This window comes from Anopheles marshallii, chromosome 2 (genome assembly GCF_943734725.1).
Source record: "Anopheles marshallii chromosome 2, idAnoMarsDA_429_01, whole genome shotgun sequence".
In the NCBI taxonomy this organism is placed as follows: domain Eukaryota; kingdom Metazoa; phylum Arthropoda; class Insecta; order Diptera; family Culicidae; genus Anopheles; species Anopheles marshallii.
Genome location: NC_071326.1, coordinates 3,142,153 through 3,161,558, shown reverse-complemented (window position 1 = coordinate 3,161,558; position 19,406 = coordinate 3,142,153). Strand labels below are relative to the sequence as shown.

The window sequence follows — 19,406 nt, the reverse complement described above, 5'->3', positions numbered from 1 at the left end:
TGTTGTTTATGTCAACTTTCTTTTCAGTGTGATTTTGTAAATAGAAATCGTGTTTCCATTGACATCGGCTGATAACGGTAAAACATTAAAGATTCACTTTAATTCGTTCGATTTCTCTCATTCGAGGTAGTTCTACTTTTGTGACTACCACTTTAAACCGTTGCCGTCCCCTCTTTATAAACGATTTCACACGATTTGATAAGATAAGAAATCCCTGTTATCGGACCACCTTAACGTTATTCAAACACAAATCACACCGCACCTTTTCCAACTTAAAAAAAAATCGCAACCATCACATTTATTCATCAAAGCCTTACCTATCCAGCCCTGGGCTTTGTTCCCAAATTAAAATCTATATGCTAGTTCATGCTTGCCCTTTCTGGATTATCGAACATACTTTTACCCGGATACTTACTGTAGAGGAACCGTCCGGATAAGATTTTCTAGCGATTCTGTCGCCTGAAAGTCTATCCAACTCACTCAAAAGCTGATGATGGATTGAACGAATGCTAACCAACCATATCATACCGGGACTCGGACATATAGTTGCCACCGTCTCGTGTACTTCCAGTAAAAGCTAGAACACTAAACCTACTTGTCTAAAATGATATAGAATGTTAGAGCGGCTCCTACTTCTAATGACAGAATGTTTCGTAAACGTTGGCTCCAAGCGTTCGAAGCTTTTCCGATTGTAGAAAATGCACAACCATGGACGACATCAGGTCCGTCTCGTCTGGTAGCGAAGGTACCAACCCGTTGCTGACCATTCCGCCGTTTGCCGGTAGTGTCACCTTACTCGCTAGCCCATTCACAATCGGTATCAGCTTAGCAAGGGAAATTGTAATTGCATTGATGTTGGCGATACTTTCCAAGTTTTGGTTAGAATTGGAGTTTTTGTTCGGGCCACCGGACGTCATGTAGTAATCGGCCAGTTTATCCATAACCTTCGAAAACCCTATGCTTACGTTCGCTAGACCCACTTGTGTTGATTCCACACTCTCCAACACGTCCAGCGTTTCCTGAAACATACTGTTAAGTGCACCGTCACCGCTGGCCAGCGTGGCACCGGGATTCGGCAAGGTGTACGAAGCCATGTCTTCGATCGGATTTCCTTTCTCGTTGTTCAACGCCATCTCGATCGACCAGAGCAGCGTTTCCGTGTCGGCTAATGTGAGCTGCTGCTTTAATTTGTATCGCTGCATCACGATGGTCACGTTCGGGCGGATGATTTCGATCAGACGATCGATGCCATCTCGCATAAAGTGCTGTATCAGGGAAAGATACGCGGTCTGCACTTCGAGAGGTATCGCTTGCTGCTGGCCATTATCCCCCTCTACGGTAGCTTTGTACAAATAACCTCCGAGGATGTTGATCTGCACCCTCAACGTAACGGCCAGCATCGATGCTCCGTACACGAGCGTAATGAGCCGCGTGAAGGCAACGATTCGAAGTTCTTCCCAAAGCTCCAGTTTGTTGTCCGGATTGGAACGCAGCTTCGTCAGTATATCGTCCGTCTGGAGACTTTGAACTATTTTGTCCGACAAGGCTGGCGCCATCCCCAGGATCGTTTGATTGCACGTACGATCAGTGCACTCGTAATGCTGCATGCGTTTTAACTTCTCACCAATTTCTTTCGCCTGCCGTTCTTGTAGCTCCCGCAGCTTGTACTGTAACCATTTCAGCAGGAACACACTGCCACCAATTACCACGCCGGTGGTGATGAATTTCCTCCGGTGTCGGTGGAGAAAATCTTTAATTCTCGACAACATGCTGCTTCTGTAAAACCACGCACCGTGTAAACATACAACGTAATACGATGATAAGGCATGAAATAGCTGTGATAGTCTTACCCGTTTTCACTCTTTTGCGGCCGGGGTGATTTCCGCTCCAAAGGTCAAATGGCAAAAGATCACGCAACTAATCGAATAGTCGATTGTTTTGGGGGAAGAAGTTGCGAAAAAGGTTCTTGCGTTTTCAAAATACAATATTCTTTTCTTCTATGTTTGTTTTCTTTTTCAATGGCAGATGGCAGCTGTCAGTTGGAAGAGCTGCAGGGCTCGTATACTTTTCGAAACGGTAATCAAATGGCAATTCACGATTTTAATTACGATTACAAAATAATATAACTCTTCTTCTGAAAATCCATAACATGTATAAAATGTTGATACAGAACTGGACGCTGCGAGTAAAGAAATCTGTAATTCATAATCTCGACCCACTGTAGCTACCTAACCCTGTAAATTGAACCGGTTCAAATGAACACTGTATAATGAAGCGGTTCATTTGAACCGCATGTTCAAACATTGATTGCCGTTGTGAAATTATAATTCTTACAATAAATATTTAAACATGGATTGTATGAAAATAGCTATTGAGTATGCTCGAAACATTGTTTTATTGTTCAAAACTGAAAATGTTCTACGCGGTCAGCAATAGAGTTTATTTCATAAATTTCGTCAACTCAAATGATTGCTTTAAAATGTTTGATTAGTGATAAATGCCCTATATTGCTACGAAGCTAGAGAAGCTTTTATTCCCAAAAAAGCGTAAATCCGTATCGTTTATGAAACACATTCCCTCCGCATTCATTTGCCATACGAGTGAGATCGATCCCAGTTCAATAGGATAGATTTAACTGTACATCATATAGAACGAACACTTTGGCAACAAGTGGTGTAATAAGAACCAAACCGTAACCGTATGTCATCGAATGAAAAGTGGCCATCGTTTGTTTTACGTGCTTTATTGAAATTTGTCTATCTCTTACACTTTATTACAACCTTATTCTTCCAATACACATGTTACATCGCGCATGAAATCAATCAATCCTTTACACTTTCATAATGGTCCGGTACAACGAATTCCTCAATTATTCGACTGATGATTCGACACAACAAGACAGCAATGCAATTCTAGTAAATGAATAGATATTTTTGGATAGGCTGATTGTCGTATATAAGTGTGCTTAATTTTCCAATCACAATACATATTCGATCTATGTTGTTCTTTATACATTTTACTCATCAAATGTGGGACACATACACACAAGGTAGAGAGGGACTTAAGGAGAATCATTTGCTAAACGGGTCACACCGTACTTGGTGACAAGGTGCCCTTTATCCATTAAACACACATACTGCAACGATAGACACGAAATGCAGATTGAAAGTAGCAGTTTAGAATATGTTCAAGTTGGTTCACTACCGAGGAGGAAAAGAACACGCAATGTACAATTGTTATCCAGTGTTCTCAACATATCCACCATCCACCGAACGCTGTCAGCTCAAATTTGTAAATATAAATACACCGAGTAGACGACAGACTATGCAGCAATCGGATCTAACTATGCTAAATTGTTATTATCTTAAGAAACTACTGTAGAGAAACACGTACAAGTACAAGATCTTCAGATGTGTAAAACCATGTCAATGTGAGATGTCGAAGATACATACGGGATTGTAAGGCACTATCGTAAATCGTGTTGGGCTGAATTCAACAAATCGTGCACTGAGATTCCCTGGTGGAGATATTCGCCACCACAACCGTGCTGTTCCATATCCGTCCACTAACCTCGGCGCCCAAACGCGAATGATACAGGGGGACAAAAGATGCAGACCTTAGGACTTCTTCCTAAAACCGAATGATGGTTGTCTGGTTGATAAATTAGCGTGAATCCATCGAACAGTTTCGGTTATTCCGAACGGAAACCAACCTGACCACGTCAGTACACATGCCAACAAGGGGATCAATAAGGTCGCCAAACGCTGCTCGGATCTCCGGATACCGGTTCTTCACCCCGACCTTCCTGATCCTGTTGCTGCTGTTGTTCCGCACTGGTATGGGGCGCATCCTCGTGATGTGCCGAGAGTAACGCCGTGAGTGTATCGTTCGCGGCCACCGAGCCTCCAGCGCTATCCTGATGATGGGTACCGATACCACCGATGTCTACGGACGACCCAGACAGCGAGGAAGTCACCGGTGCTGGCACTGATCGAATGCTTGACCCGGGAAACGAATTAATCGTGAACCCATTGTCCGCGGCGCCAAAGTAGTGTTCGAACTTTTCGCTGCCCGACCCGTGCAGATGCACGTGGATTTGGTTCTGATTGACTGTGCTGAACATCTGTGGACATAGCACCATCGGTGGGGGCGGCGGTGGAGCAGCCGGTGTGTGGAAGCTTGCCGGGGGTTGGGTGGCCACGGCTAGCGAAGACGCACACCCGGGAGCTGCGGCCACCGGATGGTTGTACTGGTGATGATGATAGCTACCGTGATACCCGTTGGTCCATTGGGTGTGATGGGGGTACGAGGGATAGGAGCCCGCCTCTACCAGGTCTCCCGTTTTGGCAACGTACGAGCTACCACCGCCGGTCGCAATCTGACCACCACCGAGTTGGGTTTGTGCGTTGACCGCTGGTGCTACGGGAGCTACCGGTGGTGGTGGTGGTGGCGGCGGCGGAGGTGGTCCAGAAAGTCCGTAGTAATCTTGGTACGGTTGCAGGTTATCTAAAACGACTGACGAGAGTTATTAAGGTGAACGGATGCGTTGATCCCGCCGGATGAATGCCTACCTCCGGACGCCGTCAGACTGTAATTGGGGTGGTCCACCATGGGGCAGGACTCGTACGCCACGTACGACGGAGGGCTGGCCTGCAGCGGGGAGAAGGTGTTCATGTAGGACGTGCTCGAAGGTGCTCCCAACCCGTTCGTCCAGTCGGGCGCGTTCGTGTAGTCTGCAGTGAGGAATCGAAACGAAGAAACCAATATATGATAATCGAGTGAATCGATACCGGGAAGCCCATCATCATGCCCATCGTCCGTTAGTCTCGTACGGACGAATTATTAGAGCCTCAATAGAAAACGTCACCAAGAAGAACTTCGTCTACTTCTTCAGCCTTACCGAAAGGTAATCATTGTGGGGGCCGTCTTCTACCGACACTTGTCTACAGGTGACTGCCGCCAGCCTTGACGATTGACACTTTTATAAGCTCTATTGGGTAGTGTGTGTGGGTGTGTGTGTGTCGGTGCAGTCTGCAATTCTTCATCTTCCATAGCTCTAAAACGGCAGCATCATACAGCCCACCTGGATGGACATCGAATTCCAAATCGATAATATCCGTCTAATCGTTTTCCATCATCACATCCACACACGAGACACGCTCAGCAGGCCCGATGAGGACATACCTCATTCGCACATTATCCGGTCGTGCACTTCCGGCAGACAGATGTGTGGACTTCCGGGGGGCACCTGCACTTCTAATCGATTTTGGCTTACTTATTCATCCGAACGTCGTCCAGAACTGGCCACCCGTTCGTGGTCGAACTCATGGACATTCCAAAAATGCATCCACCAGTTACTAAAGCAGGGATCAGTTTTTAGTCAAACTACTGCCCCGGTCTCCAGAATCGGGGACGTACTCCAACGCAGCTGCGAGACTTGAAGGGTAGCGAAGAATTGCTTACGCTATTTTGTAAAATCCCAAAACAGAACCCCAACTCCCGCACCAGGCAGGATCACGTCCTGATGACAGGATTATTGAAAAGTTAATCATAAAATATGTGACTCCCGTCGGAAATGTCTCCAGCATGCGCTCATCGCCCGCTCACTACCCTTTCGCGCCCCCCAACCCCCCCTTCGCTCGGGCGGTGTCTCCCCAACTCCGTCCCGGGGCAACTTTTACGCACCCAATGGCTGGATAATTAATTAGTAATTTTGCCTTAAATTGATTGACAATGTTTTGACAATGTTTTGCACCGAACATGCCGTGGGCACGTCGGTGCACGGAGCCACCGGAGTGGATGCCGGGGCGTCCAACAGAGGGTAACGTATACACGTGCGTGCCATAGTATATGATGATGACGTTGGTGCGTCTGATTTCCGACCAGATTGAGATTAATTAAGAAGATTAATTTACTCCGTTCTTTTCGCCGGTGACAAGGAAGGGGAAGAAAGTCTCGCGTGTTGTAAAACTATTCGCGCAAATCAGTCGGTTGTGCTGTCGGGGCCATGATTTATCATACTTTCCCGGATGCTGTAGCCTATTGGAGGTTTATATAAAACAAATTATGATCTCAAAAAAATTGAAAACTAGTTCTAAACATTCCAAAAACACCGATCAACGCATGTCTGTAGATCAACCCTCAGCACCCTTGATCTTCTGTTGCCCCCGGGGGCAACTGCAACGGAACCATAACGGAGTGACGGGTTAAAAACAATTTGAATTGTGCATTTTCCTTTCCCATGCCACGAACGGTACGATCATCCGATCGAATCATTGCACGTGCAGGCACATCCACCGAAAGGAACTGGAAATCAATTTTGCAATCCCAACCGCCCCCTTGGTCCGATCGCCGGATCGACGGATGCGGCCGACTGGACGCGTATTACGTGATTAGCTGCCGGCACAGTAGTTGTTGGGGCAATTTTCCCAAGCACCACGGTCTGGTAGCCGGGTTCCCGGGGAGGAAATGAAAGAAATTCCCTATAATCGGCCGAACCGAACCGAGACACGGGGTCTCATCACCTCCCATCATCATCGTGATCGTTCCGTTTTTTGTTCGATTCACGCTTATTTGCATGGTCTCGTTCAGCACCGTGCAGATGTTTGCGCTCGTTGCAGATGCAGAGATGCCAGGTGAATTCCAATCAGATGGACGGGTCCTATCCTATCGCTCCCTCACTGGAAAAAGTAATTTTCGTGTACTCATGCGCTTGTATTCTAATTTCTGTCCATCCCTTTTGTGCATCAAAGTTGATGAACCGTTGCAAAACAAATATAGTCCATTCGCGCATGTACGGCCAGAGTGTGGAACGTCATCAATAAAACGTTATCACTGCTGGGTCGCATTCCTTCCAGATTGTCCGGTTTTTGCATAACCATAATTCACCACAATTAAATGCGTTTCCCGCCCTCGCATCTTCACGTTGTTTGTCTGCTTGCATAACTCTGCGAGGGGGACGCAATCCACTGAACCGTGCCGAAATGTCCATGTTTTCGACCAACAAAACGACCCAGCCGAAAACACTTTTAACAAATCGTCCATGTTCTTCCCTCTTGGTGGCCCGTTTTTCTGGTCGGCCAGAATGTCATTACAACGAATTTCTAACCCCTTCAAACGGACGGATGGACAACTCCCCTCCCCCCCCCCCCCCCCTCCCCCTACAACAACAACGCACACACGTTACCTGAAAGCGCGAGATTAGGTTTGTAATCACTGCTCGATTCGGTACTGGTATTGATGGTCATATTGCCGCCCGTCCCGCCGCTGCCACCCGTACCGCCGGCACCGTGATGATGGTGATGATGATGATGATGATGCGCATGAAGACTGCCACCGCTCCCGGTGTTGCTGTAGTTGACAGAAGAGGATTTGCCGTTTCCGCTACCGAGACCGGTTCCGCCACTGCCAGGACCAACTCCAATGCCGCCGCTAGCCCCGGTGCCCGGTCCGGTGCCGAGGCCGTTACTGCCGAGTCCGTTGTTTCCGCCGGTACCGCCGAAAGATGACGGTCGGCCAGGATAGTGATGATGGTTGAACGCGGGTTGCTCCAAAAACCGATGCAACGGTGGTGGACGCATCTGTGGTGTATCTGTTGAATGGACGACACACGAGAAGAAACACAGTGGAGTTTGAATGGAAATAGAAAAAAAGGCTACAAAAAACACAACCAAAGAAGAAAAAAAACGCCCCCCCCCCCCACACACACACAGAGCAAAGCGATTGGATTAGATAGAGGCACTCCTAGGCACTCTTCGGGGCAACATTCCAGCACTCGCATTGACATCATCAGCAAGGCAAAGGGCATTGGGATGAAAAGAACCCCATCATGCAAAATAAAAGCGAGCTCATGTTACTGCCAGCCGCATGGGTGCTGCTGGACGTGGATGCCTTCTTGCCGTACCGCGCGCCGGGCAAATGTGCCCGCCGAAGACACACCGGCAGCAACGGGACGACACAAAATTGAGAATATAAAAGGGAATTCAGTTGCGGTTACGCTTGCGGGAAGCGAACGCCACAGTGAGTGAAGGGATCATTAGCCCGGCCGGAGGAACGCTGTTGCGGCCTTCTTTTGCGCGCTGGGCCCCGGTTTGGCCCGACTGCTGGGAGTTGCATATGCCAGCAAGGGATGCACTTTTTTATCGCCGCCCCACTCCATGGCCCGGTTCGGCCGTTTTCCGGTTCATTCAAGGGATTGCAGTTCGGGGATGGTTGCCAAACCGTTCGTTGTTGCCAGTTTGATCCACTGGAGAAGCCATGTGTGCGACATGATATTGAATGGCTCGCATTTATTTTTACGCTTCCTATATATATTTCGTCCTGCAGCCGGACGAGAACCTCTTCGGTTGGCGTGCATTCGTTGGCCAAATAGTGGGATCCTTGCTTGCTATCGGGACTTTCGGGGGACCGGTGTGCTGGGTTCTTGAGTGAGCGTTCGGGAATGGCAAATGGTCCGAAGTCCGAAAGGACACCGACAGAACACAACGACATTATGTAATTGTGTTTCTAATTGGCTTTCGCCAAACACGAAACAACCCAACGCCCAACGCAGGTCCGGCGGTGGCATTGGGAGGCACACATTGTACGGTTCCCAGTGCCATCTTTAAGCATCGTGTTGCACCCGTTCGGCAAACCATTGGTCCCAACTGGCACCCGACTGTGGCGACTTTTATGCGATGCGTTTGTTTGTTCGAAGCTAATAAATATTTTTATGCCATCGTCCTGCGACGGACAGCTAGGACGACTAGGACGGGCGAGCCTAGCACACGAGCCGTCCTAAGCATCGGTTCGAAAATCGAACGTGTGCGCGTGGGACTCCGGTTAGGTAGGCCGTACCGTTTGAAAGGCGAGAAGAAAAGGACACGTTTCGTCCGTTTGGTTGGAGAATGGGCCCTGCGACAAGTTAACTAATTTCCCAGCGACAGGAGCGACATCGGACTAGCAGCCGAGCGGTACAATCGTGCCACTGTGTCTACAAGGTTTAGGGTTGATATATTTTTAAACAGGCCGTACATGGCAATGCCAACATGAAGCCACTCAACGCAGGAAGGCTCTTAAATCACTTACCAGCCACTGCACATACGCATCTCGGGGCTCCTGGAGGAACACGGACCGTAAAATTCCATTAATTGGGCTCGGTTCTTCACGCACATGGTTCCCTGACGTAAGGCTTCCAGCTACAGCCACCCAAGTGTTAATCGCAGCACGTGTTGCAAAGGCATCGAATGCCGAGTCCCATTCCCCTGAGGTGATAATCATAACCTGTCAGAACAATTCCTCCTTTGGGCGAATTGGGGTTTGAGTTAGGGCCTTCGTTGGCAAGATAATTAAACTGATTTCGCTCTCAATCATAATCACACCTTGGATGCCGTTTTGCTTTCTTACTTGAACTTCGTATAATATGTCAAGTCTTGGAAGTAGTTGGAAACCCAGCCAATATTTCCCATATCCTAGAGATACATCACGGCCAACATCCACCCGCAACCCACCAAACAATGTACCAGCAAAGCATTAGAAGTTCCGAGCTGATGCCGCCGGCCCGTGAAGAATGTGCTGACCGTGTGTACCGTGAGAATTTTTTTAATCACCCCTCACACCAAACATGCACAAACAGGCCCCGACATCGTCGACGACTCGCACGGCCACTTATTCTTATCCCGCCGACCGTCATGCTTAACTGATAAAAGCGTCCAGAGGCGCAGTGGCGCGTTCGCGCGTTAATGATAAGCCCAGAAACCGAGCCGTTGATATCTGTTTTAAGTGTTGTTGCGCTGTTCGCAACAGGCGCCCTCTGTTTGTCAAGACAAGTCCTTCACCACCCTGTCACCGGTTAGTGTCCCTCGGTCGGCTGTTCGTTGGGCCATGGCTGTCGAATTTGTGCGGTTAGCGTAGGTTTGAGTACGAAAAACAAACATACGAGTTTTTCCAACAGATTTTTGCTGCTGATAATCGTCGAACAAATCAGCTAATATGCTGTGCGAGAGCGGGAGAAAGAGTGTGTGTGTGTGTGTGTGTGGGGTGAACCCTTTTCACTTAAGAAGGAACAACGTCCGAAAGGGAGGGATTATTTTAGATTGTTAATGGGAAACTTATCATTAATTAAGATAGCAAAAAAGCAAGCAGACGTTGTTCGGACTCGAGACGACTTAAAATCTAAATAATCTGCTTAAATATTCTTCTTTTCAATAGTTTGTACTATAACTCACAATGACATCCAATATTAACTGCAAACCCCCTAAGGAGAATCTATTTAAACAACTAATAGAAAGTAATGTGTTTAGGAATTTTTAAAACAATTTATATTTGAAAACAATGCATGCTGTATGAAAGAAAATAGCAAACCAATGTGTTTTGAGGACAAAACACAGCTAAAAGGCGATCCTCTCTCTCTCTCTGCGGTTTACCAATGTAGATTCTTTTGCGCCTAAATGTAGATAAACCTTCATCATTATTTATTGTAGGAACGCTAAGGATGACTTTTGAGTGTCTGTTAGAGAATCTATCTATTTCTAACTATTTGCTATGCAGTTTTTATAACAATAAGTTATTGGAGGTAATAAGTTATTACTAAGCTATGCATTCAGTTCTATTAGTTTTATTAGTCTATAATATTTTGGAAGTGTATTTATCGTTTTTTTTTAATTAATCTACTCCTTAACTACTCATCCTTACCACTCATTTACACTACTTTTAACGAAGTTAATAATTCACTTTGCATTTTGAATGGTTTTGCCGTACTTACTCGTTTTCGATCGTGGTTCCCGTGGACCGTCCACTGTCACCTTTATCGCTTTACAGTACGTAGTGACCTGTGGCAGCGTCGTGCAGATCGTAATGGTAAGCGTAAAACTTTTCCCTGCGAATGGAAAACATTTGGAAACAAGACAAAATGAAACCGAAGGCAAGCGTTAATAGAATGCTGGTAGCTAAACAAACGTTTGACCCATCTGCCCGTGGTGCTTTCCCAAGCAAACATCAAAGTAAAAACAGTCCCGAACCCCCTCCACCCCGTCGCGATCGATCACTAGCCACACAACAATGCAGTTTTAAGTGAGTTCGCCCCTATTTCCGAACCACTTCCAACTCTTTCATCCCCTTTCTGTACCTTTTTGCTTCTTGTATCGGTGGATTTGCGTTGTTTTGCCATAAACTTTATGTCCCACACCCCGGAAGGTTGAAGATTACACCTCAAAGCTAAAGCTAACCCATTTCTCGGTTCAAATCGTCCACAAGCCCACCCACGCTCACACACATACACACACACACAATGCAATGCGCAACATATTAAAAATGTAATCCGCTTTGCCGGAACCCCAAAAAACACAACGTGCATTTAACCCGGGGTCGCAGAGACAAACGGCAAGGAGCAAGAAAAAAAAAACCACGATACCCAAAATCAGAAATGAGAGATAAGTATATAAGATTATTATTATGCTTTTTGCTGCCCATTTGCTACCGTTTCCGATGCTTTACCACCGCAAAACGGGGACGGCGGTTTTTAGGGAGCCCCAGATGGGTGGGGAAAATTATGGAAAAGTTAAAGCAACCAGTGGGCCAACCGTACGCACCGGGGTTCACAGTTCGGGCAGAAGCTGTTAATGAACTTATTATGCTCTTTTGCGACCACCGTCACCACCGCTTTGCTCGCGGGTTGCCGCCCGGGACCGACCGGATCGGATGTCCGTTCCACGTAAATGTCACGTGCAGAAGGCCGGGCCCTTAAAGCCCAACGGTCCACGAATGCCCGGTGGGTGGCCTTAACGGTTTGACGACACAATTAAAACGATGCGATTGCGATGCGAATACCCGACCAGCGCCAGGGACAGTCAGCATCATCTACCGGGCCAGCAGCATAAAATTAAATTTTGTCCAGCTGCGTAAGTGATTGGTACCGGCTATTTTCTGGGTGGTGAGCGAAATTGTGGAAAATAATGCTGCTTATGATGCCGTTGTTTTGTCAGTCGTTTAAGTGCCGAGTTGAACATTGTGCCCGTTGCCTGATCGGATACATTGGATGATATCGGTAACAAAACACCAGCAGGCTTTGAGTTTTCCTTCTCGAACCAAACCATCGAGCTCAATTCACCCACCCAATAATTAATTTGCATTCTACATTTTACTCCAACGGTGTCGTCGGACTCGATTCGGTCCTCTGTCGGCACGCTCTGGGATCTGGCGGGTCCTGACAATAGCACGCCAGTCCTATGATGCATGCCGCCGTCATAAATATGATTTAACCGACAATTTAAATGTATTAAAGGCATATTAACACTTCGTTTTAACGATTTTCCTTAACCTTTGCGCCGTTCGGCTCGTGTTGCTTGGTCTGACTTCGATGGGACCTACGACGGCTTCGGGGTTGTCGGATCGGCCAAGATACAAAACACTCTCGGCAACCAACACACCGCCAATAATTTATGTTCAGCCTCCAAGCTCTGGTTCAGGGCAGCTTCCACAACCGACCCAAAGATGCTCTCGTGCTCGCCGGTGTTTGGCGCTGGTTTCAGGATTCAGGAAGACACGGTCCTACACCTTTTCTGCAACACTACAATGTTGTGCCCTTTAATGTGTTACGATGCACGGGCCGGGCGGTGGGAACGTGAACGAGCAGGGTGTTGTTTTGTGGCGCACTTTAGTGGTTACCCAGGGTACACCCCTCACCGCATGTCACGCCACTTGGCTTTCACCGACACTTGCAGCCGGGCCCCTGCTCACTCATTCGAACCCATCCATCGTCCGACGGCTTTATGACACATTTTGTGTAATATACTCGTTTATAGCCAGCTCGTCCAAGATCCACCACCGGGACCGGCAGTACGTCGTCCGGTGACCGATGTTTCTAGGCGCGGGAAAAACAACAAAACTATCCTCGCATATGGGCGACACAATCACACACAAAAAAACGCACCAAACCATCATATTACGCCTGCACACAACGCCTTTGATCGACGGACGCGATCGTCATAAAAAAGCCCGTCTAACATCTCATTAATATTCGCCCGGACTGTCCCCGGAGCTTCACGATCCGGGTTTGGTGTGGACAAAAACAGCAACTGATCGCCACCAGATGCGCGCCGGGACCGAGCTTGCTTTATTTGTTTGGCCATGTGCCAGCAATCGGAAAACAGAGTGCGTCGGAGAGAGAAAGAGTCAGCAAAGCATAATGACGCGCCTTCCTATTCTAATCGGCTCAAGGACTCGTGGCTCGGGCCGGATTTATGCAGATAAAAGGTGACCAACCGATGAGCGATGAGGTCCGAATCTTTCCCGGGTTTTTGTTGTGTACAGCCAGCCTTTTGCTTCATCGGTCCGTTAAAGCGTCTCGCCTCTTATGCTCGGGATGCCTGCATATCCAAAGATCAAAAGGAATCTCCAGATGTGAGAATGGCCCAGCCAACGGGACGCAACGGAGGGCCGGCTAATGAGCGCTATGAAGAACACACCGGCACCGTGCCCACGGCTCGTGACCTCTTTGTTAAAAAGGGGTGCGCGATTTTATTAATGACGCGTGTCGGAAGTATTTGTCGAGATACTGGAAATCATCAAAACCCATCATCGGCCGAAATCGCCGCCGGGATCGGTCCGCTTCGTTTGGGGGAGTTCTGGAGCAAGCGGGAACATCTTGCCGAAGAACATCCCGCACGAATCCCGCGTGCAGCGATTTATCACGTGTTGAATAAATGAACAGCCTCGTACGCTGCGGTCCATGCGGGAGAATGCTGGAACTGATCTGTTTGTTTCTGGATCTGGGTCTGATGAATTGAGCGGGAAGAACATTCCACAGTTGGCCGCACTTTCCAAACCATCGTACAAGCCGACGTCCTGACCGTAGAAAAACGGTTCTGAGATGATTCGTCGGAGTGTGCTTTTTGGTCGTTGTTTAGTCTCTCACGCGGGTAATGTGATCGGACCGGGCGTAGGTAGACGAGCGGGATTCTAGAAACCATAGGAACGTACCAAACAGGAAGCCCGTCAGGCCTGATCTGCTTGAATGTCATGCGCTATGCCCTTAGCAGTGCGGGAACTTGTTGCTATCGATTTACCTGCTCCGCACACTGTCGCTTACAGGGCAGGAAATTGATTGCCGTTTTCGAACGGAAAAGTGCGCAACAAAATGCACCACAACTGCAGATAGCACGCCGACATGTGTTGGAGAAGAATAGAACAATGCAAAGGCATCCCGAGCCACCGAGCCGCTCTGCAGCGAACATCCCGAACAGAGCCTGGCTAATCGGTCCCAACAAAACATCCATCGACACGATCGGATAACAGATGCACTTTCGTGCATGCGTGCGCCATATCGACACTTTTGTGTTGCACCTCAACCGTCCGGCAGTAGCAGCAGCAGTAGCAACAGCAGCAGTAACAGCAGTGCCCATTCGCCAAAAGACGTACCGAATTCGTTATAAAATATAATTGCAATTCGTACGATGAATGGTGCCATAATTATCAATGTTTGGTACCATATGTTGCCCGCACGGAAAGAAATTCCGCCCTCTTCGTCTGTCCCCTGAAGGGCTCAAGGAACCACTTCGCCCCCCACGCCACCCCACTTACCTCGTCCGCTGCGGCCCACAAACCGGAGATCGTTGAATTTGGCCACCTGATTGCGCATCACGGCGGTACAGTTGCGTAGCTCGGCGCAGAAGTTCTCGTCGTTGCCGGCCCGGATAGTGACCATCGTGCCGTCGCTGACGTCCCCGAGCGATATCACCTTGAAGGCACTCGGGAGCGTTTTGTTCGAGCGCCAATGGTTCGGCAGGGCGGAACACAGGAAGTAGGGACTGTCGGTACGCACTGGAAGCAGAGCAAATAAAAGGGACGGAATAATTACTAAGCGTGGGGCCCATGTGTGGCTACAATTATGTTTCGTTGCAGTTTAGCTGATTTGGGAAACGGAACACTTGGAAGGTGGCTTTAGAAGGGGACCACGAATTATGCTTATTAGCCTAGCCGAAAGTGACAACTTTAACGAATTTGAGTGCAGTTGAAGGGTGGATTCCTTTCTTAAAATGTATAATTTACTCGCCGAGGGTTGATTGAATGTTTTACAGTGCACTGAAAGAGATTGGTAACGTTCCTCGCTTTTTCAAGAAAATGAGACAGGTTGAAGGAGACTATCGTTCAGGAATTACTCCATCCTCTGCCTTATGCTTCTTAAAGTTTTGGAGTGGAAGTATTCTTCAGAATACGCTTGTATATATTTAATTTGAAAAGGATTTAGCAGAAAAGTATCTCAATAATCTCCCAAGACACCAGAAATAAGATGAAAAAAGATTTAAAATTCATTCTTAAACTTTCCTTATAATATTCACTGGCGAGCGCGTCTATAGACGACAGCTACAGTAACCCATTCAGACCCTCTTTGTGTCACACATTTATTCAACTTTGCTTCTCGTGTGATCGATACCCAAAGAATGCTTTCATTCAAAAAACAAATTTAGTCAGTAGAAGACACAAAAAATCCTCCACTTTCCCATCGAACACAGATCGGAGGCATTTCCTTACATACAGCGGAGGTATACATTACACCTGATGATCCGGTCCCGTGTAAGAACCGCGTGGAAAAACAACACTCTACCTCGGACCTCCTTTTCATGCGCCCCAAGTTGAGTTCTTCGACTACGGCCCAAACAAAAAATTCTTTTCTCAATTCTTCACTATCACAAGAACGCAGCTACATGTCGATAAAAAAGTGACGTTGGACCGTCGGGCGAATAGAAAAAAATAATCTTCACACACACACACATGGATTGCCGCTCTCGAGTCGAAGCGTTCGCCATCGATCGTGTAATCCTATACCCACTCGATCAAACTCTCAAGCCCGTGGAACAATATTTAAGGCTTCTATCGCACCAATATACACGAGACGCTGCGGTATCTAATGAAATGCTGCCGGCCAACACACAGCAACGCAACGACTCGAAATTATGCATGAGTGCACGATCGAAAAACCCGCGCGTATGGACGTGTATGAAAATCTAACTCCCCTGGGCTGGATCAAATTGCCCTACCGCCGGCCACTCACCCAACTCCCCGGGGTACTGCTGTTCGGCCTCCATCACCATCCGCTCGATCCAGCGCAGATCGGCCGGAATGGGATTGTCGTCGATGTTGCTACTGCTGCTGCCGGGCCCGTGGTTCTGGCTGTTGGACGGCTGCAGCACCGACGTGGATCCGATATTGCTGCGGCAACTCCCCGTGCCCGTGTCGCCGGGGCCTGACCCATGGCTCACGGTGCCCGTTTCCAGCATCGTTCCTGTCCCGGATCCGACGGTCTGCTTCCTTCGGCACCGTGACCGTTCGGACGTTCCCGTTCCCGGAAGCAGACTCGCAGATCGCAATCCACACGTCACCAAACTCATCGAATGTGCCCGATCGAATCTGCATCGGTGCACCGTAGACGGTGCATCCACGCAATGCCACTGCCCACACACACACACAAACACACTCGTACACTTACGCGAGAGGGTTGGGAGTGGAATCACGAAACACTTCAACGTATTTAGACACACTTTAGCGAATTCGCAGGGAAAAAACCACCCAAGCTCACACTAGCACCACCAGCACTTCCATCACGCACAGATCATTTCATCACCTTCAAGGCAGGCAAAAGCTCCCTCGATTCCCAGCCAAGTATTTAACAAGCGTGGAATTTTATTCGCTTCATTCAATAACTCAACGCACTGGGCAAACTAGTCACTGATGTCGATTTTGCCTCCAACACTACATGCTTGTTTTTTTTTTCTTATTCACTTTTGTTTCACTTTTCTCACTCACGCCGACGACGGCGATGACGACGAACTTAATACCTTACCGCCGATCGGCCTGCTTAATCAAGCGTGAAATCAGGAACGCACTGGATTAACGTACACCACGCAAAAACCGTACTACATTTGTGCGCCTAGTTTTACTGTATGCATTTCTTTTCCACGCTCTTTTCTTTTTCGGTTTAATTTCCACTGCACCGCTTTGTATTCCACCGAGTGCACATTTCGCAGTCGACCGATCACGCAAAGCGGACTGATCGAAGTGTGCGTTGGGTCGTCCTTCGCCGAACACGTGCTACACGGAGCAAAGTCAGCGCGCAAATGAACTGTTGCAGCAGCCACATCGTTGGCGCAACCGCGAGAAGCAGCTGATGCGGTGGACGGGACACTCATATATAGAATGCTCCACCAGGCATGCTTTCGTAGCTGCGGGCGCGATTAGGCCACACGTTTATCTACACAGCGTTGCTCAGCCGTTGGTTTATGAAAATGGAGACTTTCAACACATTTTGAACTTAATTTAGGCCTGTTGCTCGTTGCCGAACTTGTGCAAGTGAATTGAAAACAAAGTTAAAATTGTAAAGATTTAAATTCTGGATCAAATTAGGAACATGCCATGAAAGAAAATGTCAAATAAATGTTTGTTGGAGACTTGCAACAAATGGAATTATATTTTTTAAAACTGTAAACTATAAACAGTGCGTAGCAGTGCAAAAAGTCACCAGAAGTTAAGTAAGCTAGTTTATAAAACTAATAACATTCAACCAAAAACTAAATACCAAAATCAAATTTTAGCTGAAATGCGCGAGATTCGATTCCAGTGTGCGGGGTGAGCAATCGACCCTCTCTTTTTCAGTTTCGCTTTTTCCTCTCATTCGTCGGTTAGCTCCTCCCACTTTTTGCTTCACGCACAAATTACACTGTGCCACGAATTTTCACAATTTTACGAATAAAACATCAAAAATGGTTGCAACAAAACAAAGGCATTTGGCATTCATTGCATTTAGCTTGAATATGTTTCAAGATTTTTGGGAAGGCTTAGAGATTTTTGCCATTAATTGGTCTAAAAAGTTGAGCTAAGAGCCGTTAAAATTATAATAAATAACATAAATGGGCCAAAGTGAAATGAAAATTGAGTCCATTTATGAAGCGCTTAAGATAACAAAAAGAAATTAACAAATAAGTTGATAAATTGATATGTTAATAAATGAACAAGCAAGCAAACAAACAAATAAATAACATACATATACACGTTCAACAATATAGCAATATGGCTTTTTAGATGGTTTTCTTAAAGTCAATAATAAAACAACAAATAAATGAATTCAATTTTTAATCTCTGGTCAAAGTCAAAATTAAAAGATGGGGGGAAAAGATTTAATTTGTAGAACAATTTGGTAATTGTATTAAAAAGGATATGAAAAATATACTATGAACTCGGCTGAAATACATGTAAACTACACGTTGGTATATTAGAAGCGTAGCTAACATCTCGACTAAACGTGATTTAAAAATTAAACAACGGGATGGGAAGTGAAATAAATAAAACTAGATGATAAAAGAAAATTATTAAGAATATGCAATGAAATAACTACACTAACAGTACATCAGATTCCCCATCAAAATCCCCAGGAAGACATCATGTAAAGCAATCGCTGCAAAATGATCCCACCTGGCCGAAAATCAACCACCTCCCTTTTGTCGCCCGCACCATCCCACATCAACCTTCAGCACGAGTGGGCCACGTGCGTTTTCCATTCGGAAAACACCCGGTACGAAACACCCTGTCCCGTAGCATTTTCATCTGTTGCACTGCATTGCCGCCCCGAAGCAACACACGACCATAAAGCAACCGTTTTGTTTACATCAACTCGCCCCAAAACGAGTGGCGAGTGCGGGAAAACTGTGCGCATGTCCGTGCGCGCGCCCGATCTCCCACGGTCTCTCGGTTATATTTTCAGATTCCGGAGCAAAACCGCCACGGACACGGCCGTGCTGCACCGTCTCAATGTGTGTTTGGCGTTTGACACGAACGGACGGGAACAATTCTCCGTCGGCTCGCTGCTGCTGCTGCTGGAAGTTACAGTGTGTGCGTGCGTGCGCGTGTGTGTGCGGAAAAGCTGCTCCCCAAAAAGGGTGCTCGTGCTGGTCGAATGTCGAGCGAGGGGGTGGGGGGAGACCAAACCCCGTGAATTCGTCGTCGTTCGCGTGACGATTTGTGCGGTGGATTAATTACGGTGCAGTTGAAAATTGATCCCCAATCGCAGTCGCATTGGTGAAAATATCCGCCGACCCTACGCGCGCAGGCCACCCCCAAGGCAAAGCAAAGTTTTTGTACCGAGTTTTCCGCACCACGCCAGAAGGCCATGTTGGTTTTTTCACCAGAGTATTGATTGAGCGAACGGCCCAGTCGAAGTCGAGTGGAGAGAAGGAAAAAGAAAAGAAGAGCGAACGGGAAAACATCATCATCTGGGTGTAATTGAGATGATATCGAATCCGTGAAAGATAGTGAACGACACAAAAGAAGCAGCGAAAAGAAAATCGGTCGCTCTGTTTAATTTAACCACTCCCGTGTGCGTGTGTGTGTGTTAGTAGTGGCGCTCGTTTGTTGTGTGTTGCTTGGATGCGCTAGTGTGC

The 19,406-nt window shown here is 47.3% G+C and overlaps 2 protein-coding genes across 2 annotated transcripts; both read right to left on the bottom strand.

Moving 5' to 3' along the window:
- Positions 1-635: 635 nt before the first annotated feature.
- On the bottom strand, positions 636-1,769 carry LOC128708172 (peroxisomal biogenesis factor 3). Its single transcript, XM_053803132.1, has one exon. The coding sequence runs from the start codon at positions 1,767-1,769 to the stop codon at positions 636-638; it is 1,134 nt and encodes a 377-aa protein (XP_053659107.1).
- Positions 1,770-3,745: 1,976 nt separating this feature from the next.
- Positions 3,746-16,364, bottom strand: LOC128719741 (protein lozenge-like). Its single transcript, XM_053813371.1, has 6 exons — positions 16,028-16,364; positions 14,557-14,796; positions 10,742-10,855; positions 7,187-7,591; positions 4,572-4,733; positions 3,746-4,515 (listed from the first exon to the last, which is right to left on the bottom strand). The coding sequence occupies exons 1-6, from the start codon at positions 16,362-16,364 to the stop codon at positions 3,746-3,748; spliced, it is 2,028 nt and encodes a 675-aa protein (XP_053669346.1).
- Positions 16,365-19,406: the final 3,042 nt, after the last annotated feature.